The sequence below is a fragment of the Hypanus sabinus genome, chromosome 3 (assembly GCF_030144855.1).
Source record: "Hypanus sabinus isolate sHypSab1 chromosome 3, sHypSab1.hap1, whole genome shotgun sequence".
NCBI lineage: Eukaryota > Metazoa > Chordata > Chondrichthyes > Myliobatiformes > Dasyatidae > Hypanus > Hypanus sabinus.
In genome coordinates, this window is record NC_082708.1 from 34,709,127 (window position 1) to 34,733,825 (window position 24,699).

The window sequence follows — 24,699 nt, forward strand, 5'->3', positions numbered from 1 at the left end:
GCCTACCCCTCCTCCACTGAACAAAACATAAGATGCAAATATGGAACTACATAAAATAAATCTTAATCATTGCACTTATTAAAATGTGAAAATAATATTGATATTTTACAGATTGTAGCCATTACAGACTGTTATAACATTTGAATGGAATGAAATATCACAATTGAACAATAATTGTTTATTTCAGAGGAAAGTGCAATGTACCAACCACAAAAAGGATTTTAGATCTCAAGAAAGGACCAATTAAAAAGACTGCAGCAATGAAGCAGCTTCCAAAATTAAAACATTGACGCTAGAATACTGTTATGGAACAGACATGGTGTTTTGTGTGTCAGAGAAAGCTGTATTTACAGTACTTGCAGCTCATTTAGAGCAATTGTTTAATTGTTGCTGGGCCTAAGTTATATTTAGATTTGGTTACCCTGGTGGTAATTATTTGTAGATGTGAAATAGGCAATGTATTTTTGTAATAATTGCATTCCCACTTGAGTTTGTTTAATTGCTGGTAAAATCTCTGCTTTCAATTATTTCTTTGAATGCCTGGTAGAATTTTAGTTGAATAACAGATTTGGTGGTACTTTACCCCTCAGTGTGATAATCATGGCTTCTACTTCTTTGCACTGCAGGGATTAGCACACTTTAGTTTTTACTCTTTTTCAGACTTGGCATCCTTCATTTCAGACCTTACATTCACTCCTGGGGATAATCAGACTACTGTAAAGAGTTATCACTCTTTTTCACTCTGGCTTCAAAGTGACCTGATTTTATAACTCTACAGTTGCTTCTGTTATTCTCTCACTCTCTCCTGTGCATTAAAGAAACACATAGAAAATGCTGGAGGAACTCAGCAGGTGAGGCAGCATCTATGGAAAGGAATAAGTGGTCAATATTTCGAGCTGGGACCCTTCATCAGGACTGGAAAGGAAGGGGGAAGAAGCCAGAATAAGTTGGGGGAGGGGAAGAGGTACAAGCTCATAGATGATAGGTGAAGCCAGGAAGGTGGGGGAAGGGAATGAAGTAAGAAGCAGGGAGGTGATCGGTGGTAAAGGTAAAGACTTGGAAAAGAAGGAATCTGATAGGAGAGGAGAGTGGACCATGCGAGAAAGGAGGAGGAGGGGTACTGGGGGAAGTGATAGGCAGGTAAGAAGAGAACAGATAAAGGGGAGCCAGAGTGGGGAAAGGAGGAAAATACCGGAAGTTGGAAACATCGATGTTTATGCCACCAGGTTGGAGGCGCCCCAGATGGAATATGAGGTGTTACTCCTCCTATATGAGAATGGCCTCCTTGTGATAGAAGAGGAGGCCATGGACTACCAAGACGTGACTTATTAAGTTCCTTCAACATTTTGTATGGGAAACTCTGGATCTGCAGAATCTCGTGATGATGATTTGCATTAAAGTATGCTCTTTCTGTATGAAGCATTTTTACCATCCTTTCTTTCCTTTTAAAGTTACTGGTTTCACAATATGGAACAACCATTCAGTTAATAAGCCATTTCTAGCTCTGCAGGGATGTTCAAAGGTACAATTTAATGTCAGAGAAATGTATACAATATACATCCTAAAATGCTTTTTCTTCACAAACATCCACGAAAACAGAGGAGTGCCCCAAAGAATGAATGATGCTAAATGTTAGAATCCCAGTACCTTAAAGTGTTAAAATTGTTTATTGTTCTTGCTTAAGTAATCAATGCATGTTTGAATTATGTATTTAACATACTGTATTTACACTATGTGAACATAGCAAAATATCTCAAGACACTTCACAGTTGAAAAGGGATCCATGGCAAACTACCATTCCAGAAGAGTGAATAAAATTAAGGAGCCTTGTTTTCAGAAGGTTTTTAAAAGATGGGAATTTGTGAACAATGAATTGCTTTAAAGGCACTGTTTCAATGTGTGAATCGCCATGCACCATAAAGCAAAAAGAGATAAATGAAAATGTGTAGCCTATTAGAGTTTCAATAAAAGAAAGAAGAACTTGTGAAATGCAATAAGTAATAAGAAATCAAAATTTGGAGGTCATTAACAGAAAATATATGAAGTACTCAAACATATCAAGATGGAAATCTATAACTGGAGATATTCCACAGGGATCCATACTGGGACCTCTGCTGTTTTAATATATGTAAGTGAATTTGATGAAAAATGGAGATGGGTTTGTTAGTAAGATTGCAGATAATATACAGATTGAATAGTGTAGAAAGGATGCAGTGAGTTATAGAAAATATGGGCAAAAAAACAGTACATGGAGTTTAACCCAGTCTATATGAGGAGTTGCAGTTTGGGAGTTCAAGTGTAAAGAGACAGTACACTGTTAATGACAAGATCCTTAACACTGTTAATGTACAGCGGGATCTTGGGGTCTAAATCCGTAGCTCCCTGTAAGCAGCTTCACAGTATGATAGATACTTTATTCATCCCCAAGGGGAAATTCAACATTTTTCCAGTGTCCCATACACTTATTGTAGCAAAACTAATTACATACAGTATCTTAACTCAGTATAAATATGATATGCATCTAAAATCACCCACCCAAAAAGCATTAATAAATAGCTTTTAAAAAGTTCTTAAATAGTTTACTAAAGTGCATTGAGTGGTAACTTAAGCTCAGTCCTAACCCCGGCACTTTAACATGTCTTGCCCCTGGTGGTTGAATTGTAGAGCCGAATGGCGTTGGGGAGTAATGATCTCTTCATCCTGTCTGAGGAGCATTGCATTGACAGCAACCTGCCGCTGAAGCTGCTTCTCTGTCTCTGGATGGTGCTGTGCAGAAGATGTTCAGGGTTTTCCATGAATGACCGTACTCAGCGCCCTCTGCTCTGCCACCGATGTCATACTCTCCAGTTCTGTGTCCACGACAGAGCCCGCCTTCCTTACCAGCTTATTAAGACGTGAGGTGTCCCTCTTCTTAATGCTGCCTCCCCAGCACGCCACCACAAAGAAGAGGGCGCTCTCCACAACTGACCGATAGAACATCTTCAGCATCTCACTACAAACATTGAATGACGCCAGCCTTCTGAGGAAGTACAGTCGACTCTGTGCTTTCCTGCACAGGGCATCTGTGTTGGCAGTCCAGTCTAGCTTCTCGTCTAACTGCAGGGTTCCATAGGCGGCATATGGCATGCTTGCCTTTGTTATTCAAGGAATTTTCTTCAATAATTGGAAAGCTATTTTACAGCATCATAAAATTTTGTTTAGTTCACGTCTGGAGTATTGCAGCCCCATTAAAGGAAGGATGTTGAGGCTTTGGAGCAGGTGCAGACCAGGATGTTGTCTGGATTTGAAGGCATACAAGGAGAAGTTGGACAAACTTGGGTTGTTTTTCTGGAGAACCAGGGGCTGAGAGCAGATCCGACAGAGGTTTCTAAGATTACGAGAAGCATATCTAGTGCAGGCAGCAAGCATCTTCTCCCACAGAGCTGAAATATCTAATACCAGAAGTCATCCATTTCAGATGAGGGGGTTAAATTCAAAGGAGAAGTACAAGACAAGATTGATCACTGCTTGGACTATGCTGCCTGGGATGATGGTAGAGGCAAACAAAATAGAGGCATTAAAGAGGTTTCTAGATAAACACATTAACGTGCAGGAAATGGATGAATATGATCATTTTGTAGGCAGAGGGAGTAGTTCAGTTTGGCTAAATGTAATTACTAACTCAATTAGTTCAGCCAAATTTGTGGGCCAAAGAGCCTGTTTCTGTGCTGTTCCATGTTCTATCAGGTAGCTTCTGTGGTGAAGGAAAAAGCATTTTAGGTTGATGGATCTTCCATCAAAAGAGATTTCAATATGCAAGTTTTGTAGAGATTTTGGCATCCAAGGAGGTAATTGTCTAGGATCATTAAACAGGAAGGATTTGGAAGCTAGCCAGATACTAGACATCAGTATTATTTGATATCACTTTCAGTTTATTGATCTCTTGAATAGGAAACAACAAATTGTTAATCTTCTTTAGTTATGAAACCATATAGTAGTAGTCTCTCGAAGTCTGAGGAAGACTAATGTGTTGCGCAGTCAACATCTGTGGGCACACTTATGACTTCTGAGGCTGAAGTCCAAAGCACAGATACAGTCACAGATGGGGCAAGGAGCACTGCCTGTTGGGGCAGGAGTGGACGCCTTCCTGTGACTTTCTTGACTCGCCTTGAGGCGCTGCATGTGCCAATTGGTTTGGAAGTTGTTTGCGCCACTTGGACCGATCAGCAGCAGTGTGTTCGAGATCTCAGGGCTGGAGTTTGGCCCACTTAAGGTTTGACTTGAGGTTGTCCTTGTACCTCTTCCTTGGTCGACCTTGGGCACGGTTGCCCTGCTCCAGTTCTCCGTAGAACAACTGACGCAGCATTCTGGACTCATCCATGCGGATCAAATGGCCGGTCCAACTGAACTGAGTCTTCAAAGCCTTGGCTTCAATGCTTGTGGAATTGGCTCGGTCCAGGACTGTCAGGTTGGAGATATGGTCTTGCCAGTGGATTCGCATGATTGATCGCAGAGCGCGATTGTGGAATTGTTCAAACTGTTTGTCATGTCTGTGATACAGTGTCCAGGTTTCACAGCCATATAGAAGTGATGGAACCACAACAACATTGTAAACCTTCAGTTTAGTGGAGAGGTGAATGTCTTTGTGCTGCAGAACTTTGACCCGGAGCCTTCAGAGTGCCTGGCTTGCTTTCTGGATCCTTGACATGATTTCTTTATCAAGGGCACCGTCACTGGAGATGGTACTCCCCAGGTTTTTGAAGTTGTCAACGTTCCGTAGTTGTGTGTCATCGATGGTGATGCATGGCTGTGGTGGGGCGCTGTTAGGTGCCGGCTGCAGGAGGACCTCTATTTTACCGAGGCTGATTGCCGAACAATTTAGATGCGGGGGAGAATCTGCTGACCATTGTTTGTAGGTGGTCCTCTTGGTGCGCCATGAGTGTGCAGTCATCTGCAAAGAGCGCTTCTATGAACAGCTTTTGGAGGGTCTTTGTGTGTGCTGCAAGGTGATATAGGTCAAAGAGTGACCCGTCCAGGTGGTATTTGATATAAATGCCCAGGTTTAGGTCTTTGACGGCATGCATCAATATTTGAGTGAAGAAAAGGTTGAAAAGTACTGGTGCAAGCACACAGCCCTGTTTAACGCCGTTGGAGATGTCAAATTTCTCGCTAGATTCGTCAGCTGACAGAATCTCTCCAGTCATGTTGTCATGGAAGAGGCGTATGAGGTTGATGAACTTTGGAGGGCAGCCAAGTTTCCTGAGGATGATCCACAAGTCTTCTCTGTTGACAGTATCAAACGCTTTAGTTAGATCAATGAAGACAAAGTACAAGTTCATGTTCTGCTCCAGGCATTTCTCCTGCATTTGTCTAACAGTGAAGATCATATCCACATTACTGCATTTAGGCCGAAAGCCACATTGCGATTCTGGGAGGTTTCCTTCAGATACTGTTGAAATAAGTCCATTGAGGATGATCAAGCCAGGATTTTGCAGGCGATGGAAAGTAGGGAGATGCCCCAGTAGTTCCCACAGTCTGTGCGTGGGCCTTTGTTTTTGTATAGGACGACTATTGCAGCATCCCAAAGGTCAGGTGACATTACTTCCTCTTCCCAGATACTGACCAGGACGTCCTGGAATGCTGCAAGTGACTCCTGGGTGAGGGCTTTGAACAGTTCTGCGGGAATGCCATCCTTGCCTGGTGCTTTACCACAGCTCATCTGATGGCTGTGCTGATCTCTGTCAGGGAAGAGGAGTTTGTTGAGGTGCTCATGGACTGGGCTCTGGGGAATCTGGTCGAGTACTGACTGGTCAACAGTGGAGGGGCGGTTCAGGAGCTGACTGAAGTGTTCCTTCCATTTGGTGTTGATGCCCTTTTTGTCCTTGATAAGCGAGGATCCATCTGCAGAAAGCAGAGGAGCTATGCTTGACTCTGAGGGACCAAAGACAGACTTGATGGCATTGAAGAACTGCTTGGTGTTGTTTGTGTCAGCATAGTGCTGAACCTCATCCACCTTCTTATTCCACCATGTGTCACGCATTATACGGATTTCCCTTTGAGTGAGTGCCTGATAGAACTTGAATCTGTCCTTTTTGCAGGTGGAGTTCGGGTCATCCTGCCATTCTTTGAATGCCTTGTGAGTAGGCAATCGATGATGGTGCTATTCTCATTGAACCAATCTTGGTGGATGCGCTTTCTGCGGCCTAGGGTTGATTTTGCCGTTTCAGTTATAGCATTTTTGAAGTGGCTCCATTTCTGGATTAGGTTACCTGTGAGTGGCTGGTTTGTTGATAGCTTCTGTTTAAGAGCATTTTGAAATTCGCGTAGACACGGAGGGTGCTGAAGTTTGGAGGTGTTAAAGGATGGCCGTACTGCCTTTGGACGCTTTTTGTGAGATTGAACGATGTGTAGCTTGAGGGTGGTATGGAGGAGTCTGTGGTCCGTCCAACACTCTACTCCTCGCATGGCTCGTGTGATGACTACGTCTCAGATGTCACGTTGACGGACAATGACATAATCGATCAGATGCCATTGTTTGGATCTAGGGTGCATCCTTGCTGTCTTGAATTTGTTGGCCATTCTGAACACCGTGTTCGTGATAGTGAGGTCACACTCTTCACATTTGCTGAGAAGCAGAAGGCCATTGCTGTTCATCTTCCCGACTCGTGTCTGCCAAGCACTCCACTCCACTGGTCATGGTCTTGGCCGACTCGGGCTTTAAAATCTCCCAGCAAGATCAGCTTATCACTGGCTATAAGAGAAACCATGAAACCATGAGAGATCTATATCTCCAGCATTAACTTTTGGCAGCAGGGTCATATTGGGGTTGGGAATTTTAAGTAATATAAAGATATTATTATATTTTATTCTAAGGAGTTTAAAATCAAATTACATGCATGATGAGAATGTTATTTACAGGCAGTCAGAGCATTTCTGCAGGATAGAACTTGGCACTTATTACATCTATTTGATACATTTAAGCTCAATTAGCAAGATATTCCAGAGCATAAATTGCATGCAATATTAAGCTCATTTAAATGCAAGGTGGTCGATGTGGTTGCCTTAAACTGCATAGCTGGAGAAAATGGATCATGTTGTTAGAAACTGTTTTATGAACAATTTAATTAAACAGTCACTAGATTTGCAAATCTGAGGGTACGGCACAAGTCACTATTTTTTGGTTCCTGCTAAACTGGATAGGTTGAGACCTTTGCAGGAAACTGGGGGAATTGGACGAACATTCTACTTATGGATAGTCTACCAATTTCAGAGAGAAACAAGCCATTGACAAGAAGAGTGTTACATAATGTATTAGAAGGAATACTTAACAAACTCATTGCTCAAAAACAGTGACTCTCTGTGCTCATCTTGAGACCTTTGGATCTTTAACTGTCTTACATTACAACACTATACGATTGAAGTTGTCACATCCGGTGACAGGCTCTCCTTTCATCGCAGAAAGACTGGCCAATTGCAACAGTGGCTAACTAGTTCTTTTGCATAGATGTCCATCTGTCTGGATTTGACCTTTTGTGTAATTAGCGGTAGGGTTGCTGGCATTGTTTTTAAGAAATAGTGAACACATTGGCAGCGATTGTTTAGCCGCAGGAGAAAGAATTGCAGCAATTCCTGGAAGTTTCCATTGTAATGATTGTGCCGAGGCAAGATTCAATTGCTTTTTGTTTAGGTCAATGGTCAGAGTGTTGATCTCAGGATCCCAGTCATTGTCTGTTAGGGAGATCTGAGACAAACACTGTCCTTAAAATATTCAGCTCATTGCAGGAAAGGCCTCCCTTTAGCAGTATAAAAGTACACAGGATAACATACTTTGCACTGTCCCATAGGGTGCCATATCCCCAGCACAGCATTACAAACTCAAACTCTTCCCATATTATTTAAGTAATGATGCACTGAGCCGTTGTACTAACATTCTATTTGCGCTCTTGTCCTTGGGAATGCACCCTGAGAACCAAGTTAAGTATCCAATAGCAGCTGAGATTAGAAGCAAAACAGTTCTGGCTTATCTTACTGCTCATTCCTCAACTATCAGTGACAAAATTCTCTGGTTTTTCAATACAAACACACAAAACAAATGCCATTTAAAAACTGATCACTCTTAAATACGGTGTAGTGTCTAACAGCCACATAAGTGCACATGACTGACGCTAGTTAGAATCTGTTTGGGAAAACAGTTTCCTGGCCTCATTTAAATGGAGGGAGTTTCTGCCTGGCAATTTTCTCAATTAGTTTTTGTTCTTTAAGAGTTGTCCCAAATAAGTGGCTGTCCCAATTAACTGGAATCTTAATTCAAATTAAATTTTAATGATCAAGTCTCTATTAGGGAATGTGTATTAGCTTGCTTTGAAGATTGATGGAACATCTGCTGTGCTGAGGTTGGAGTGGAGGGGAACACATGGAGGGGAGTATTCTACTCCCACAGCAAGGAGTTTTATTTCTATTGACCTAAAGTATTGAGTAGAGGAGTTAGAGTGTTCTGTTGAATTTGTACAAGACACTGGTGAGACCTAATTTGGAGTATTGTGTGGAGTTCTGGTCACCTCCCTACAGGAAAGATTTCAATAGGATTGAATGAGAGCAAAAAAAATTTACAAGGATGTTGTTAGGACTTAAGGACCCAAACTATAGTGAAAGGTTGAGTAAAGTTAGGACTTTATTCCCTGGAGCATGGGAGAATGAGGGTAGATTTGATGGAGGTATACAAAATTATGAGGAATATGGATAGGGTAAATGCAAGCAGGCCTTTTCCATTGAGGTTGGGTGAGACTAGAACTACAGATCAAGGCTTAAGGGTGAAAGGTGAACTATTTAAGGGAACATGAGGGGTTACTTCTTCAATCAGAGGGTGGTGAGCGTGGAACAAGCTGCCAGCAGAAGTGGTGGATTCAGGTTCACTTTCACTGTTTAAGAGAAGCTATGGGAGTAGCTGGTGGAGGGTCTTATGAGCAACCTGTGCATATCATAAGCACTGGTTATGCGATCACTGACATTAGGCAAACAATCTCTGAAGAGTATTGATAACGGCTGGGATCACCCATCTTGTAAAGACACTGCCCAGAAGGCAGCAGCGGCAAACCACATTTGTAGAAGAAATTTTCCAAGAACAATCACGGTGATGGAAAGACCACGATCACCCAGATCATACAACACGGCACATACGAATGTACGGACATGGATCTGAGGAGTATGGAGGCCTGTGATCTGGGTGCAAATCAATGAAACTAGGCAGATTAATAGTTTAGTACAGACTAGATAAGCCAAAGGGCCTGTTTCTATGCTATAGACTATGACCCAAGACAAATGACTAAACATTGAACATGATCACAAGAACTTTGATGTTTGCTTTGAATGAAACTAGTTAAACTGAACTCAGTAATGTCTAGTGCAAAGTAAAGTACTCACCAGCTCTCTCACCACTGAAGCCCATTGTATTCACTGCTGGAGAAAAGACTCTGTGGACTTAACAAGATGTTTTATAATCTATAGTTACTCTTGGTTCTCCAGATCATTTTATAACCAACTTGCAGCTCTGATTTTACAACATTAACTAGTGTAAAGGCCTATATTGTATTATTCTATGACTTTACGACCGAACTCAAATAAACTTAAATCTGAATTGTACACTTGGCTTTTCATTTAGATTGTATGAAATAGGCATAAGAAATGTTTATCTTTCAGATCCAGTCTTGCTGCTTTATTAATCTTGCAACAAGAGCCTTTTTTGGTTGTGATGTACTGAGCATAAAGGAATTGATAAAACCAGCTTTGATTTAGGTGTCAAGCTTGGGGAAATTTTAGAAAATGAACTTAATCAACATACATGTACTGTAATAGTCAGAGGAAGACTTAATGAATAACTTTCAGATTATTCTGGTATGTCAGAATTTGTAATCTGATTAACTGCCCATATCGTTTACCAATAAGCCAAGTTATAAACAACATAATTGGGACCAGCTGTGTGGTCCCAATTATACTCAGTCTGTTTTGTTGGACAGGCCAAATTGTTTTCATACCTGATATCAGATATCTGTCACAGGAAAAGATTCAAGTATGCAAATACTTTTTTGGGGTGGGGATGGGGAATGAATACCACCCCCACTGATTCTTGCAATTTCCTGGCACATAACTGCTCAGAAGCAAAGAAGTTACATTTGGGATGGTATAGAGAACCTCAAGGCAATAGATCAAGAGCACATAGGAGCTTCCACATTTTTCCAATCATTTGCCATCTGGATGCACGACATCCTCACATGAAGAAACATCCAATAGGATCTCAAATTCATTGCAGATATCAGTAGAGGTTTATGAAGAATACTGTACAAAACAAATTGATTTTCTACATTCATTTGGTACCATATAAACATGGAAAACAACTTAATAATTTAAGCTCTCTTTAAGACTACTCAGATGTTTCAAAAAGTCATGTGGCTAAATATCATGCCAATGCATTTTAGCAGCTTGTTTGAGCAGCACCCATAACCTTTGAAAGCTTTCATTCAAATAATGTTTCATTCTTTATTTAAACACCAATTTTTCAATGCCCTCTGGATATCTTTATTGCTTTCTTCTTTGCTCTCAGAACTGGGGAACAGCTCAGTTCAGTGTGGAGAGAAAAATTCTCCCAGTTCACTTTCAAAATACCGCTTTGCAGTTTGCCACTGCAGCCAATCTACTACCTCTGTCTTACTTTCTTTCCCTAGCTCACTGGTCAAAAGCAGCTCTCAAATTACCCTCAGCTCTAGTTCTAGCTCCAATCCTAGAATGCCCATCATCTCCATTTGGCTCCTCTCACCTATACAAATCATCTCCTGCTCCTTCAACTCCATACTGCGAAAATTTTCCTTCTCTGGTTCTCATGGTATTGCCATTGCTAATACTTCTCTATCTCTGGTAACATTATTTACCAAAGTATGATTTACCATCAGATTACACTTCAAAATACAACCCTCAACCCTCACCCCTTTCTCCCACAAGTCTGAACAAGAATTTGATTTTAAAATCCACGCCCAACCTTCCCAGAAGTTACAATTTAGATTACTACACTCAGGAAAATTTCTGAACAAAATCAAAATTTATATTCTATTGGACTTAAGCTAACTCTCTACACTTGGTATGTGGCCTTCAGCACGATGGACCATGCCACTTTCCAACTCCTTTCCAGCATCATGGGGCTGAGTAGAACCACATTGGCTTGGTTCTAATTCCACAAACAGTAATAGCCATTCATCCATGATAGCTTCACTTCACATTTCTGCATTTTAGCTCAGGCGATCTTTTTTTATTTGTGATCTGTATTATGTCCGTTCAAAATATCATCCGTGAAATGCATCAGCCTCCGTAAGAAAGCTAACAGCACTCAGTACTACAAGCCTACTGTCCCTCCTGATACTAAATTAGGAAGGATATAAATTAGCAGACTCATCTGATATCCAGTACAGGAATACTTAGATTTCCTCCACATAAATATTGGAAAGACCAGCAATTATCAGTCCCTGCAGCTCTCACCCAACTCCTTAGCGGATCGAGGTAGGATGTTTACACTTCGAAATGAATTTTGGACCATTTCCGCTTCTAATTGCAGCCCTAACTGTACCTCAGCTTAGCTACTACTGAAATCCTGGGCCATGCCTGTTCTCTCCAGACTTGCTTAATGCATTCCTTGTCAACCTTCCCAACTCTACCTTTTATACACTTAAACTTAGTTAAGTCCCACTCATGCATCACTTCTGTGCTTTCTGAACCACACTAACTCCAAGTTGTGCACCAATTCAAATTTTAAACATACATTTTCAAAAACAATCCTATGATTACACTACCCTGTGAACCTCAATCACTATATTCCCTCCATTTTTCATGATGTTTACATCTCCACTAATACAATATACCCAACTTTCAATCACTGCATCTTCAGCAGTCAATGTTTCGCTAAGTTCCTTCTCCGAGTTTCCCTAACTCACTTCTCTTTTACGATGTTCCTTAAAAATAAAATATTTGTCCATGTCTTTAGCAGTCTTAATATCCTGTGAACAAATTTTAGGAATGTTGCCATATCTTTTAAGCTCATTGTCAAATTTTGTTCAATGACCTTAGCACTTAGAGACACTCAACAAAATGTTCTGATGATGAGCCTTGACCTGAAAGGACAGCTGTTCATTTCCTTCCTCAGATGCTGCCTGGTCAACTGAAATTCTTCCAACATTCTGTGCTGCTCCAAATCCTATCAACAGCAGTCTTGTGTCTCCACAGTACCCTGGGTTTTAAATGGTTCCAGGGTTAGGATTACTATTCACATAGTTTGAAGCTGCTCTACAAATGTAAAAAGTAGATTTGATATCATGCTTTTGTTTTTGAGAAACTAAATATATCTGATATTATTGAAACTATTCTTTAACTCCAAAGCAAGTGTAGAGTTATAGAACCCCATCTCACCTGGACCATTGGTGGGTAATGAATAACAAGATTAAGCATGCGCTGTCTTCCTCAAGGCAAATGTCTATTTTGACTTAACATCTCGAGTTACAAGTACATAAATTGTCAATTATCCAACCCCATTGCTTCCATTCCTTATCAATGTCTTCCATTATTTCCTTGGGTGTCTCTTGATTACATCCTCCCAGTACACCCCCAACTCAGATCACTCTACACCACTTTGGACTAGGGCATTTTATTGAAGAAGAAGCTGGGGAGTGTGGGTGAATAAAAAATTCCAGTCTTTCCCAAACCACGCATCATCCTCACCATCAGTCTTCTTATCCAGAAGAGTTATTGGTGGTGGATTTTCTATGCTGTATTGTATTTGCTGCTTTTTGCTGGGAAAAGTACCATTTGTCAGAGACTCCTGGGCATTTATAAGACTACAGTTACTTTGAAAGGCATAAGGGAACAAAGCAAAACACGAGTTGCTGGAGGATCTTACAGGTTTGGCAGCATCTGTGGAGGGAAATAGACAGTTGACATTCAGGATCTCAACCTGAAATGTTGACTGTCCATTTCCTTCTATCAATGCATCTACAGCTGCTTGCAGCTCCATAAAAAGATAAAATCCCTCTGTACTAGTTTTACTTCAATGGGTAGATATGGAGTTACCAACATAAAGATGGAAGAGGTCTCCTTTTAAAAGACACACAATAAAACAATTCTACAGTTCTCCGACTAATCAGTAATACAAATGGCAGACTGCAGTGTTTTCCCCTTGATGCAAATGAAGAGAATAAGAGAATCCAAAGTTCTTTTTCTGGCAGTCAGTCATATCCACTGGCTTTGTTTCTGCACCAGATCAGCTGATGGCTACCTAGGGAGAAGACAATTCATATCAGATTCCACTAGAGTGTGGCACAAGAGAATGCCAATGCTACCAACTACAAAATCAAGCAAACCACCAATCGCCTTAGACAATGCTTTCCTTGCCCAGAGTCACCTTGGTATATACCCCCAGAAATCTCAGAATACATTCTTTTCTAACATTTCTACAGAGCCTGTCACTTAAGTAGGCTTGGAAGTTGTGTGGCATGGAAAAGAGCCAATGATGGCAGTTCTTTCTGGCTAAATAGTTAAGAAACACCTGTCAAGATTGTAAATATAAAAAATACCCCAATTGCTCACTTTCCCCCCACTATTGTTTACATATGCCAATCATCTCAACAACACCATTCACAAAAAAATAAAGAATATGTACCACATTTAAACCACTCACTGGCAAACACAACAAACCAATCACCCTAAATGTCCATTTTCTTGCCCGAGCATAGTTTATCACCATGTAAAAAAAATATTAGATTTATTCTCGAGCTATTGAATATTTCCTTGTTTTGCATCAAGTTTTATACCATCTGCATCAAGTTTTATATAAAAGACTTTTCTTTGGAAAAAAAAAGAACACCACATTCTTATTGATTCAAATGTACTTGAATTATGGTTCAATGGCTCAGCACATATTTCATTCATAAAGCAGAATCATTGATTTGATATCCTTTAAGCCAATTTGTTTGTTGATAAATGATAGAGGTACATATTATAGCCCAGTTAAGTACTGGAAAATCATAATTTAGTTTCCAAATAAGACAAGATAAGTCAGCAATCAGAGCGAGTTCATTCTTGCAACACATTTTTTATTCGAACACCATCATAAATTACTCATAATCACAAGCGATTCTGCTAATGCTGGAAATCTTGACGAACATAAAGTTCTAGAGGAACACAGCAGGTCAGGCAGCATCTATGAAGATGAATAAACGATAGCTTCGGGCCGAGACTCTTTACCAGACTAAACTAGTCTGATTTCTTCTAAAATCACATGATTTAAAAAAAAGACATTGCGTAAACTTTTCTTGCAAATGGTATCACTGTCAAAGTACAGCGAGATATGATTAAATTCAATCCCTGTAAAGCTAAAAGAATATTGTGGAATCCAATATTTAAGTTATCATTGTATATTTAAGCATTAAAAACCTTTTACAGTAATAACTTCCACTTTCTTTCGGAGCCTCTTAGTAGAAGGTCCGACGAACAATAGCATTAATAAGAAGACAATTTTTTAAAAAAAATCTTGAAGTTGTTAATATTTTACTCCCAATCAACCTAACAGCACTGCAACATTAAACATAATTTACTTTGCGTTGCATTGAATTTTGTTGTTAAATAGACTCCATACCAAATCTACTTAATGTCCCTCAGATCTTCTCATTGACGCCGCGGTCCAGCTGTTTGTGGTCCAATCAGAATCAACCGAAGGCGGCGGCCGAAATGGAAGGAGTTTTGACGGTATGTATATTCCTCTCATCTAACATTCTGCTCTAAATTCGAATTATTTTTGAGCGTCTTTGCTAAACGCCCTTTGTTTTATTTTCTCGTTTATTTCCCCCAGTGGTAACCAAATGAACTAGTTTCAACCCCAGCAGAATTCCGCGTTGCTACGGGAGGCCACGTAAAAGCAGAAATAAGTTTGTTTTCCACGTGAAATTAGTACGGCCGATTTGATAAGGGTTTTTAAAAATTGCGCGCATTTTTGTAAGCAGCGCGTGGTTAAGTCTTGGAGTAAGAAAAAAGAATTTAAATAGCTGTACCGCGTTTGCACAATATTACATATTTAAGTCAGTCAAATTGTGTCGCCTTTCCTTGCTGTAAGGTTGTGTCTACCACGATGCGCCCTTTATTTAAATAATGTTTAAATATTAGGTTTCAAATGCTCTTTTGTGTTTGGGAGATGTGTTGACTCTTTAACAGCCATCAATATCACCAATAGGAAATACAAGTTACTTGACAAATAAGCTAACTTACGGTAACGGAAAGTGATGAATAAAAAGCCTCCGAAATAAAGTTGAGTGATACTGAAGTGAATATGGTTGACTTTCGTAATATTGTGGTTAAGACTGTTATTGCCATTGCATTTGCTTCAGTGGAATATTATAAAATCCTTTCTCTGTGGCCTATAATGTCCTTGCATTTATTAGAACTGTATGGTTGTAAATATACATTAAATCTAGTTACGAGTGAAAATGAGCATCGTGGGCAGGCACGTAATAGAAATAGGTATTGCAGAAGTGTAGAATATTCTAAAGTGTGTGTACAATAAACATATTTATCCTCTGTGTCCTGAAAGGTTGTCCTTGGAGCAATAGGCAAAAGGTCAGAGGGCAGTCAACAAGTGTTGTGGATAGTGTAGAAGATTATTGAGGTTTACAGCTGAGCTTTAATAGGATGCAGAGCTGGGGTGAGAAGATGTAGATGAAATTCAGTCCTGAAAAGTGTGAGGTGATTCTGTTTGGAAGGTTGTAATTGAAGGCATAATACTGGGTTAATGGCAGGATTCTTAGCAAAGTGGGGGAACAGCAGGAGCTGGGAGTTGATCTCCATCAACTTTCAAATTTGCTACACAAGTTGTTAGGGTTGTTAGGAGTGCATATGGTGTGTTGGGGGATTGTTTTTGAGAGCTGTGCGGTAACATTACAGCTCTATAAACCCCTGTATAGACCACATTTGAAATATTCTGCTAAGGTCTGGCCATCTCCTTATTGGAATTGCACTGAGAGCGGTAAGCGTAAAGGAGGGGGGCTTGCTGTTCTGGTTAACAACAGGTGGTGCAATCCTGGTCATATTATGATCAAGGAACGTGTTTGTAGCCCGGATATTGAACTTTTTGCTGTTGGACTCCGGCCATATTATTTGCCAAGGGAAATCTCACATGCAATCGTGGTTGTTGTGTACATCCCTCCCTCTGCCAACCTGACGTTGGCATGTAACATCATTCACACCGTCATAGCCGGACTACAAACCCAGCACCCGAGTGCCCTCATTACCATCTCGGGTGACTTCACCCATGTTACCATGGCTAGAACACTGCCCAACTTCACGCAGTATGTGAGCTGTACAACCAGAGGGGAGAGGACCCTGGACTTGATGTATGCTAACGTTAAGGATACATACAGCTCCTCTCCCCTCCCCCCACTGGGAAGGTCAGATCACAACCTGGTGCATCTCAAACCCTGCTACGTGCCTCTGGTGAAGAGTAAACCTGCAACCTCGAGGTCAGTGAGGAAATGGTCGGGGGAGGCTTATGAGGCACTCCAGGGTTGTTTTGAGGTGACAGACTGGCAGGCACTCTGTGAGCCACATGGAGAGGACCTTGATGGGCTCACAGAGTGCATCACTGGTTACATCAACTTCTGTGTGGACTGTAATGTTCTGGCAAAAACTGTCCTTTGTTATTCAAATAACAAGCCATGGGTAACAAAAGACATTAAGGACATCCTGAAGGCTAAAAAGAGGGCATTTAGAGATGGAGATAGGGAGGAGCTGAGGACAATACAGAGGGACCTGAAAGCCAAGATCAGGGAGGCTAAAGACAGGTATAGGAGGAAGCTTGAGTGGAAACTCCAGCAGAACAACACGAAGGAGGTCTGGAGTGGGATGAGGACCATCACTGGGTTCTGGCAAACCAGCAACAGAGGAGCTGAAGGCAGTGTTGACAAGGCCAACGAACTTAACCTGTTCTTCAACAGATTTAGCACTGTGGCCCCTGCCCATCCCCCACATGATTCATCTGTTGTCGGCCCCCAACCAACACATACTCCACTCTCCCCTCCTACCCCTCCTCGTAGCCCCCCACCCTGCTCTCATGACTACACCCCTCCCCCACCTGAAACCACCACAGTGGGCTTCACAGCTGAACAGGGGAGAAGACAGCTGAAATGTCTCCATCCAAGCAAGGCTGCAGGCCCGGATGGTGTCAGCCCCAGGGTGCTCAAAGCCTGTGCCCCCCCAGCTATGTGGGGTACTTTGCCATGTCTTCAACCTGAGCCTGAGTCTCCAGAGGGTTCCTGTGCTGTGCTGTGGAAGACGTCCTACCTTGTCCCTGTACCGAAGATGCCGCGCCCCAGTGGCTCCAATGACTACAGACCGGTGACATTGACCTCCCACATCATGAAGATCCTGGAGAGACTTGTTCTAGAGAAGCTCCGGCCTATGGTTAGGCCACACTTAGACCCCCTCCAGTTCGCCTATCAGCCCCAACTAAGAGTTGAGGATGCCATCATCTACCTGCTGAACCGTGTCTACTCCCACCTGGACAAGCCGGCGAGCACTGTGAGGGTCATGTTTTTTGACTTCTCCAGAGCGTTCAACACCATCCGCCCTGCTCTGCTGGGTGAGAAGCTGACAGTGATGCAGGTGGATGCTTCCCTGGTGTCATGGATTACTGTTTACCTGACTGGCAGACCTCAGTACATGCATGTTTAGCAGCACTGAGGCTCCACAGGGGACTGTCCTGTCTCCCTTTCTCTTCACCATCTACACCTCGGACTTCAACTACAACACAGGGTCTTGCCATCTTCAGAAGTTTTCTGATGACTCGGCCATAGTTGAATGCATCAGCAAGGGAGATGAGGCTGAGTACAGGGCTACGGTGGGAAACTTTGTCACATGGTGCGAGCAGAATCACCTGCAGCTTAATGTGAAAAAGACTAAGGAGCTGATGGTGGATCTGAGGAGGGCTAAGGCACCGGTGACCCCTGTTTCCATCCAAGGGATCAGTGTGGACATGGTGGAGGATTACAAATACCTGGAGATACGAATTGACGATAAACTGGACTGGTCAAAGAACACTGAGGCTGTCTACAAGAAGGGGCAGAGCCGTCTCTATTTCCTGAGGAGACTGAGGTCCTTTAACATCTGCCGGACGATGCTGAGGATGTTCTATGAGTCTGTGGTGGCCAGTGCTATCATGTTTGCTGTTGTGTGCTGGGGCAGCAGGCTGAGGGTAGTGGACACCAACAGAATCAACAAACTCATTCGTAAGGCCAGTGATGTTGTGGAGGTGGAACTGGACTGTCTGACGGTGGTGTCTGAAAAGAGGATGCTGTCCAAGTTGCATGCCATCTTGGACAATGACTCCCATCCACTTCATAATGTACTGGTTAGGCACAGGGGTACATTCAGCCAGAGGCTCATTCCACCGAGATGTAACACTGAACGTCATAGGAAGTCATTCCTACCTGTGGCCATCAAACTTTACAACTCCTCCTTCGGAGTGTCAGACATCCTGAGCCAATAGACTGGTCCTGGACTTATTTCCACTTGGCATGATTAACTTAGTATTATTTAATTATTTATGTTTTTATTTTGCTGTATTTCTTCACTATTCTTGGTGCGGCTGTTATGAAACCCAGTGTCCCTCGGGATCAATAAAGTATGTATGTCTGTCTGTCTGGAGGGATGTGAAAGCTTTCGAGAGCGTGCTGAGGGGATATACCAGGATGCTGCCTGGATTGGAGAGCATGTCTTAGGTTGACTGGGTTAGGGTTTCTCCCTTTGTAGTAATGGAGAATTAGAGGTGTTCAAGATGATAAGAGGCATAGATTGATTGGACAGCTAGAAACTTTTTTTCTCCCGGGGTGAAAATGGCTGATACAAGGAAGCATAATTTTAAGATGATTGGAGAAAGTAATAGTGGGGATGTCATAAATAAATATTTTACACAGAGAATGGTGGGTGTCTGAAAGAGGCATTATTTTATGTACAAAAATGGTGAGTGTGTGGAACGTGCTGCCAGAGTGCTGGTAGAGGCAGATGTATTAGGGACACTTGAGCGACTCTTGGGCAGATGGATGATAGAAAAATGGAGGGCCATGTGGGTGGGAAGGGCCAGATTGATCTTGGAGTAGGTTAAGAGGTCAGTAGAGCATTGTGGGCCAATGGGCCTGTACTATGTTGCAATGTTCTATGTTTTTGTTCATAAATTATTTCCACTCTAAAGCATTGTTCATAATTGCTGAGAGCAGAGGATTGCTCTAATATGCGAGAGTACAGAATGGAAAGGTATTCTGTAGTACCTGCACCCTGACACTTGGATAGCAATTATAGATAATTACCTCACGGGTCTGCAAATACTCCAATATATTTGTGAATGGTACACAATGAAGCATAGTGAGATGATGGACGGATGATTCAAATTGGCACCTAGAGAATGTTGGAAAGATTTTGTGGCGTTGAAATATAAGATTCTTACCAGAGGTTTTTTAGGTATCTGTTCTTGTTTTGTTACCAAAGTGTGTGTAGGGTTGGTGTAGTTAGTCCTATGGTCATTATTGGCCCAGCTTCAGCCCAAAATTCAGAACTGTTGGTAGTGGGAGATTTCCGCTCTGATAGGTTTCGATGACTTTCTGATTACAGATAATCAGTGTCTTGTGTGTGTAAGATATGAGTTTATGACAGTGGGATTAGTGGTCCAAAATTTCACCTATTTGGTTAAGATTGTTTTGTCTAAAATATGAATGCAACCTTGCATTATAGTAATAAGTCACAAGGACTATTTTAGCGTAGCAAGCAATTTCCCATCATAGGTAAACTCACAGCTGGCTGTGCGGTTTATCAACGTCCTGCCCATGAATGTATTTTACCTGACAATAGCCTGCACTGATCTCTTTTCCTCTGAGATCAAAAGCAAACTGTGAACTCCAACTGCAATTGATCCCTCATTGCTTTGAAGCTGAGAGGTTGGGCTTAGTTCTGCATTCAGCTCCCTTCCTGGTGGCCAATTCCAATTGCCATCTGATTATTTTTGTGTCTTCCTCCTTCCTCTCCATTCCTGAGGAAGGTTCTCAGCCCTTATTCAAGAAAGGAGTAGGGATAGCCCAGGAAATTATAGACGTTACAGTGGGACATTGATAGGATGCAAAACTGAGCTGAGAAATGGCAGATGGAGTTCAACCCAGGTGAGTGTGAGGTTGTTCATTTTGGTAGGTCAAATATGATGGCAGAATATACTTGTAGCATTAATGGTAAGACTCTTAGCAGTGTGGAAGATCAGGGGGATCTTGGGGTCTGAGTCCATAAGACACTCAGCTGATGTGCAGGTTGACTCTGGTTAATAAGGCATATGGTGCTATGGCTTTCATCAATCATGGGATTGAGTTTAAGAGCCAAGAGGTAATGTTGCAGCTATATTAGACCCCGGTCAGACCCCACTTGGAGTACTGTGCTTAATTCTGGTCGTCTCACTACAGGAAGGACGTGGAAACCATAAAAGGGTGCAGAGGAGATTTACATGGATGTTGCCTGGATTGGGGAGCATGCCCTATGAGAATAGGTTGAGTGAACTCTGCTTTTTCTCCTTGGAGCAATGGAGGATGAGAGGTGATATGATAGAGGTGTACAAGATAATGAGAGGCATTGATTGTGTGGATATTAGAGGCTTTTTCCCATGACTGAAATGGCACAAGAGGGCATAGTTTTAAGGTGCTTGTAAGTAGGTACAGAGGAGATGTCAGGGGTAAGTTTTTTTACACAGAGAGTGGTGAGTGTATAGAATGGGCTGCCGGCAGCGGTGGTGGAGGTGGAAACGATACGATCTTTTAAGAGACTCCTGAATGGATACATGGATCTTAGAAAAATAGAGGGCTATGGGTAAGCCTAGGTAGACCTAAGGTAAGGACATGTTCGGCACAGCTTTGTGGGCTGAAGGGCCTGTATTTTGCTGTGGGTTTTCTATGTTTCTATGAAATGTCAACTGTTTGTTCATTTCAATAGGTGCTGTCTGACCTGCTGAGTTCCTCCAGCATTTTGTGTTGTTGCTTTGGGTTTCCAGCATCTGCAGACCTTGTGTTTATCAGAACTCTGTTGCTTTAGTTTCTCAAATGGCAAAAAGAAGCTGTGCTCATTCTGCTAATTTGTGCTGAAAAGGTTAACCAATGTGGGGGGAGGGGAATATATTTTCTTCACTGCACTCTGGTTATGTTCAGATATTTGGTCAGTACTTTAACTCTAATGGATTATGCTTTTAACTTTTAAAGCTGCTGTCTGAAAATACTTTCTGTTGAAAAGAGTAAGATATGTTTTGACTATTTTATTCATTGGTAAATCCGTCTGAAAGAATTTAAACATTGGTTGCTAAAATGCAGTTAGCTACACGTCAATCCAAGAGCACACCATTATTGGCAGTCAGATGCAGTATGTAGTCTGACACTTGTGTTTGTGCACACAGGAAAAATCTCCAAACCTTTGTTGAAGTGTTTACTGAAACTAATGAGACCTTGTACTCGACAGGTCAAGACAAATGTCCTTCACCATCTTGGCTCCATTGTACAACACTGCCTTCTGTCAACAACAGTTCACAGTGATATCTTTGGGGGAAACGAACCAGCTCTGAGCAGTAGCAGACATTGATGATGAAATTTGCCATTCAGAATGAGGTTTATTATCACTCACATACGTCATGAAATTTGATGTTTTGCAGCAGGAATACAGTGCAATACAGTACATTAAAGAAAGTTTCTCAGATAATAAATATTAAAAAAAATTGTGCAAAGAGAGCAAAATAGTGAGGTAGTGCTCATGAACTGTTCAGAAATCTGATGGTGTATGCATCTTCAGGCTCCTGTACCACCTCATCTATGGTATTAATGAGAAGTCAAGTCAAGTCACTTTTTATTGTCATTTTGGCCATAACTGCTGGTACACTACACAGTAAAAATGAGACGACATTTTTCAGGACCATGGTGCTACATGAAGCAATACAAAAGCTACACTGAAAGTACATAAAACAGTGCAAAAACTACATTAGACTACAGACCTACACAGGACTGCATTAAGTGCACAAACCAGTGCAGCAGTACAATAAAGACAATAGGCACAGTAGAGGGCAGTAGATTGGTGTCAGTACAGGCTCTGGGTATTGAGGAGTCTGATGGCTTGGGGGAAGAAACTGTTACACATGAGAGCCCGAATACTTCGGTGCCTTTTGCCAAATGGCAGGAGGGAGAGAGTTTGTATGAGGGGTGCGTGGGGTCCTTCATAATGCTGTTTGCTTTGTGGATGCAGTGTGTGGTGTAAGTGTCTGTAATGGTGGGAAGAGAGACCCCAGTGATCTTCTCAGCTGACCTCACTATCCGCTGCAGAGTCTTGCGATCCGAGATGGTGCAATTTCCGAACCAGGTAGTGATGCAGCTGCTCAGGATGCTCTCAATACAACCTCTGTAGAATGTAGAAACTTCTGAAGAAGGCATGCCTTGGATGGTGAAGGTCCATAATGATGGATACCACCTTTTGAAGATCTTCTCAATGGTGGGAAGGCTAGTGTCCATGATGGAACTTGCTGTGTCCACAACCTTTTTTTTTGATCCTGTGCATTGGGGCTTCCTTACCAGGTGACATTGCAACTGGTAAGAATGCTCTGCACAGTAGATCTGTAGAAATTTGCTAGTCTTTGGTGAGATAATGAAGCTGGTGTGCTGCCTTCATGATCGTATCTGTATGTTGTCCCCAGATGTTGATGCCACTCACCCTTTCCAGTGCTTCCCCCTAATTGAGGACTGCTGTCTGTTCTCCTGATTTCTCCTCTATGAAGTCCACATACAATCAAGGAATTGAAAGACTTTTACTGGGACAGCACCCAACCAGCTGATCTATCTCACTTGTCTTCAGTGCAACGGCACTGCCCTTGATTAGTTGAAGGAGGTTTAAAGATCAAGACCACAAATCTGGCAGCAGTGATCCCTACCCTCCTGTTTGCTTCTGAGACCTAGACTACCTATAGCCAGTACCTCAAAACCCTAAAAGGATAACTACCAATAATCATGAGGAACTTGTTCATCTTTGGTGACATACCAAATCTCCTCAAACTTCTAATAAAATATAGCTGCTAACATGCCTGTTTTGTAACTGGATCAATATGTTGGGCCCAGGATAGATCTTCAGAGATGTTGACACCCAAGAACTTGAAACTGTCCACCCTTTGCTCTGCTGATCCCTCGATGAGGACTGGTGTCTGTTCCCTTGGCTTCCCCTTCTTTAAGTCTACAATCAATTCCTTGGTCTTATTGACGTTGAGTGCAAGTTTGCTGTTGTGACACCACTCAACCAGCTGATCTGTCTAATTCCAGTACACCTCTTTGTCACCATTGGAGATTCTGCCAACAACAGTTGTTATTGGCGAATTTATAGAATGCGTTTGAGCTGTGCCAAGCCATATAGTGATGCTTGTAGAAAGATTAGAGTAGTGGGCTACGCACACATCCTTGAGGTGCACCAGTATTGATTGTCAGTGAGAAGAAGATATTATTTATAATTGGCACTGATTGCGATCTCCCAATGAGGAATTTAAGGACTCTGTTGCAGAGGGAGGTACAGAAGCCCAGGTTTTGGAGCTTGTTGATTACGATGGTGTTGAATGCTGAGTTGTCATTAATAAACAGCAGCCTGATGTAGATAATTGCTGTGTCCAAGTGGTCCAAGGCTTAGTGAAGACCCAGTAAGATCCCCATGTATTTATTCTTGGGTGTCCATGCTCCATGGCCACTCAAGGCGGTGCATTCAGGATGTATTGGAACTTCGTTCATGCTTTAGAAGCAGAGGAAAATACAGTGTAAGTGGCAGGAGTTCACCACCTCACAAATTACACACTGAACTATTTCATTGGCAGGAGAGCCTGTGATTGTTCATTAATGCTGTTAGCTTCTCAGAACCCACAAATCTAGAGGGAGAGCAAATTATCTTAAGTCTCAAAGGACTGTCTAAGAAAAAGAAAGATTGTAATGTCTCACCTGCAGCAATTTAGTTATACAGGCTTCCCCTGCTATCTGAAGGTAGAGCGTTCCTATGAAATCGTTTGTAAGCCAAAATGTCGTAAAGCGAAGAAGCAATTACCATTAATTTATATGGGAAAAAATTTTGAGCGTTCCCAGACTCAAAAAATAACCTACCAAATCAAACCAAATAACACATAAAACTTAAAATAACAGGAACATATAGTAAAAGCAGGAATGATATGATAAATATACAGCCTATATAAAGTAGAAATATTGTATGTATGGTGTAGCTTCAATTATCAAAATCAGGAAGGCAACGAGCTGAAATCGATTTGGAGAAAAAAAATTCAGCACGTACATGCCTGTGTATGTACACGCATGCACACAACTGCAAGGCTTCACGGTGGTGGTAGTCTTTCTCGGAGTAAGTACGTATAAAGCGGGCATCTTTTTTTTCGTAAAAGCGAAGATCCTCTTTGGTTAGCGAAATCTGGTACTAATGTAGGTCTTTTGTAACGGCGAGCTGTCGTAAAGCGAACGTTGGAAAAACCGGGGCCACCTGTACAGCACAAACTTGACCAAGCTGACCATTGTGCCTTCTGGAGCTAATCCCGTTTGCCTGATTTAGCCCATTTCCCTCTGTCCATTTCTTATTCCGTGAACCTGTTCAAGTGTCTTTTAAACA

The 24,699-nt window shown here is 41.9% G+C and overlaps 1 protein-coding gene across 3 annotated transcripts in view; it reads left to right on the forward strand.

Annotated features, from left to right (window-relative positions):
- ccdc169 (coiled-coil domain containing 169) overlaps positions 1 to 24,699 on the forward strand; it is a 110,281-nt gene that overhangs the window by 81,836 nt on the left and 3,746 nt on the right. Inside the window, exon 8 of one of the 3 annotated variants that reach the window (XR_009511116.1) lies at positions 14,671 to 14,757. Coding sequence is in view for 2 of the 3 variants with exons in the window: in XM_059964069.1 (XP_059820052.1) it covers positions 188 to 290 (103 nt within the window). In the remaining variant the exon portion in view is untranslated. Of the gene's footprint in view, positions 1 to 187; positions 9,678 to 14,670; positions 14,758 to 24,699 lie in introns of those variants that run through there. The other 2 variants (XM_059964069.1, XM_059964068.1) reach the window with 2 other exon arrangements.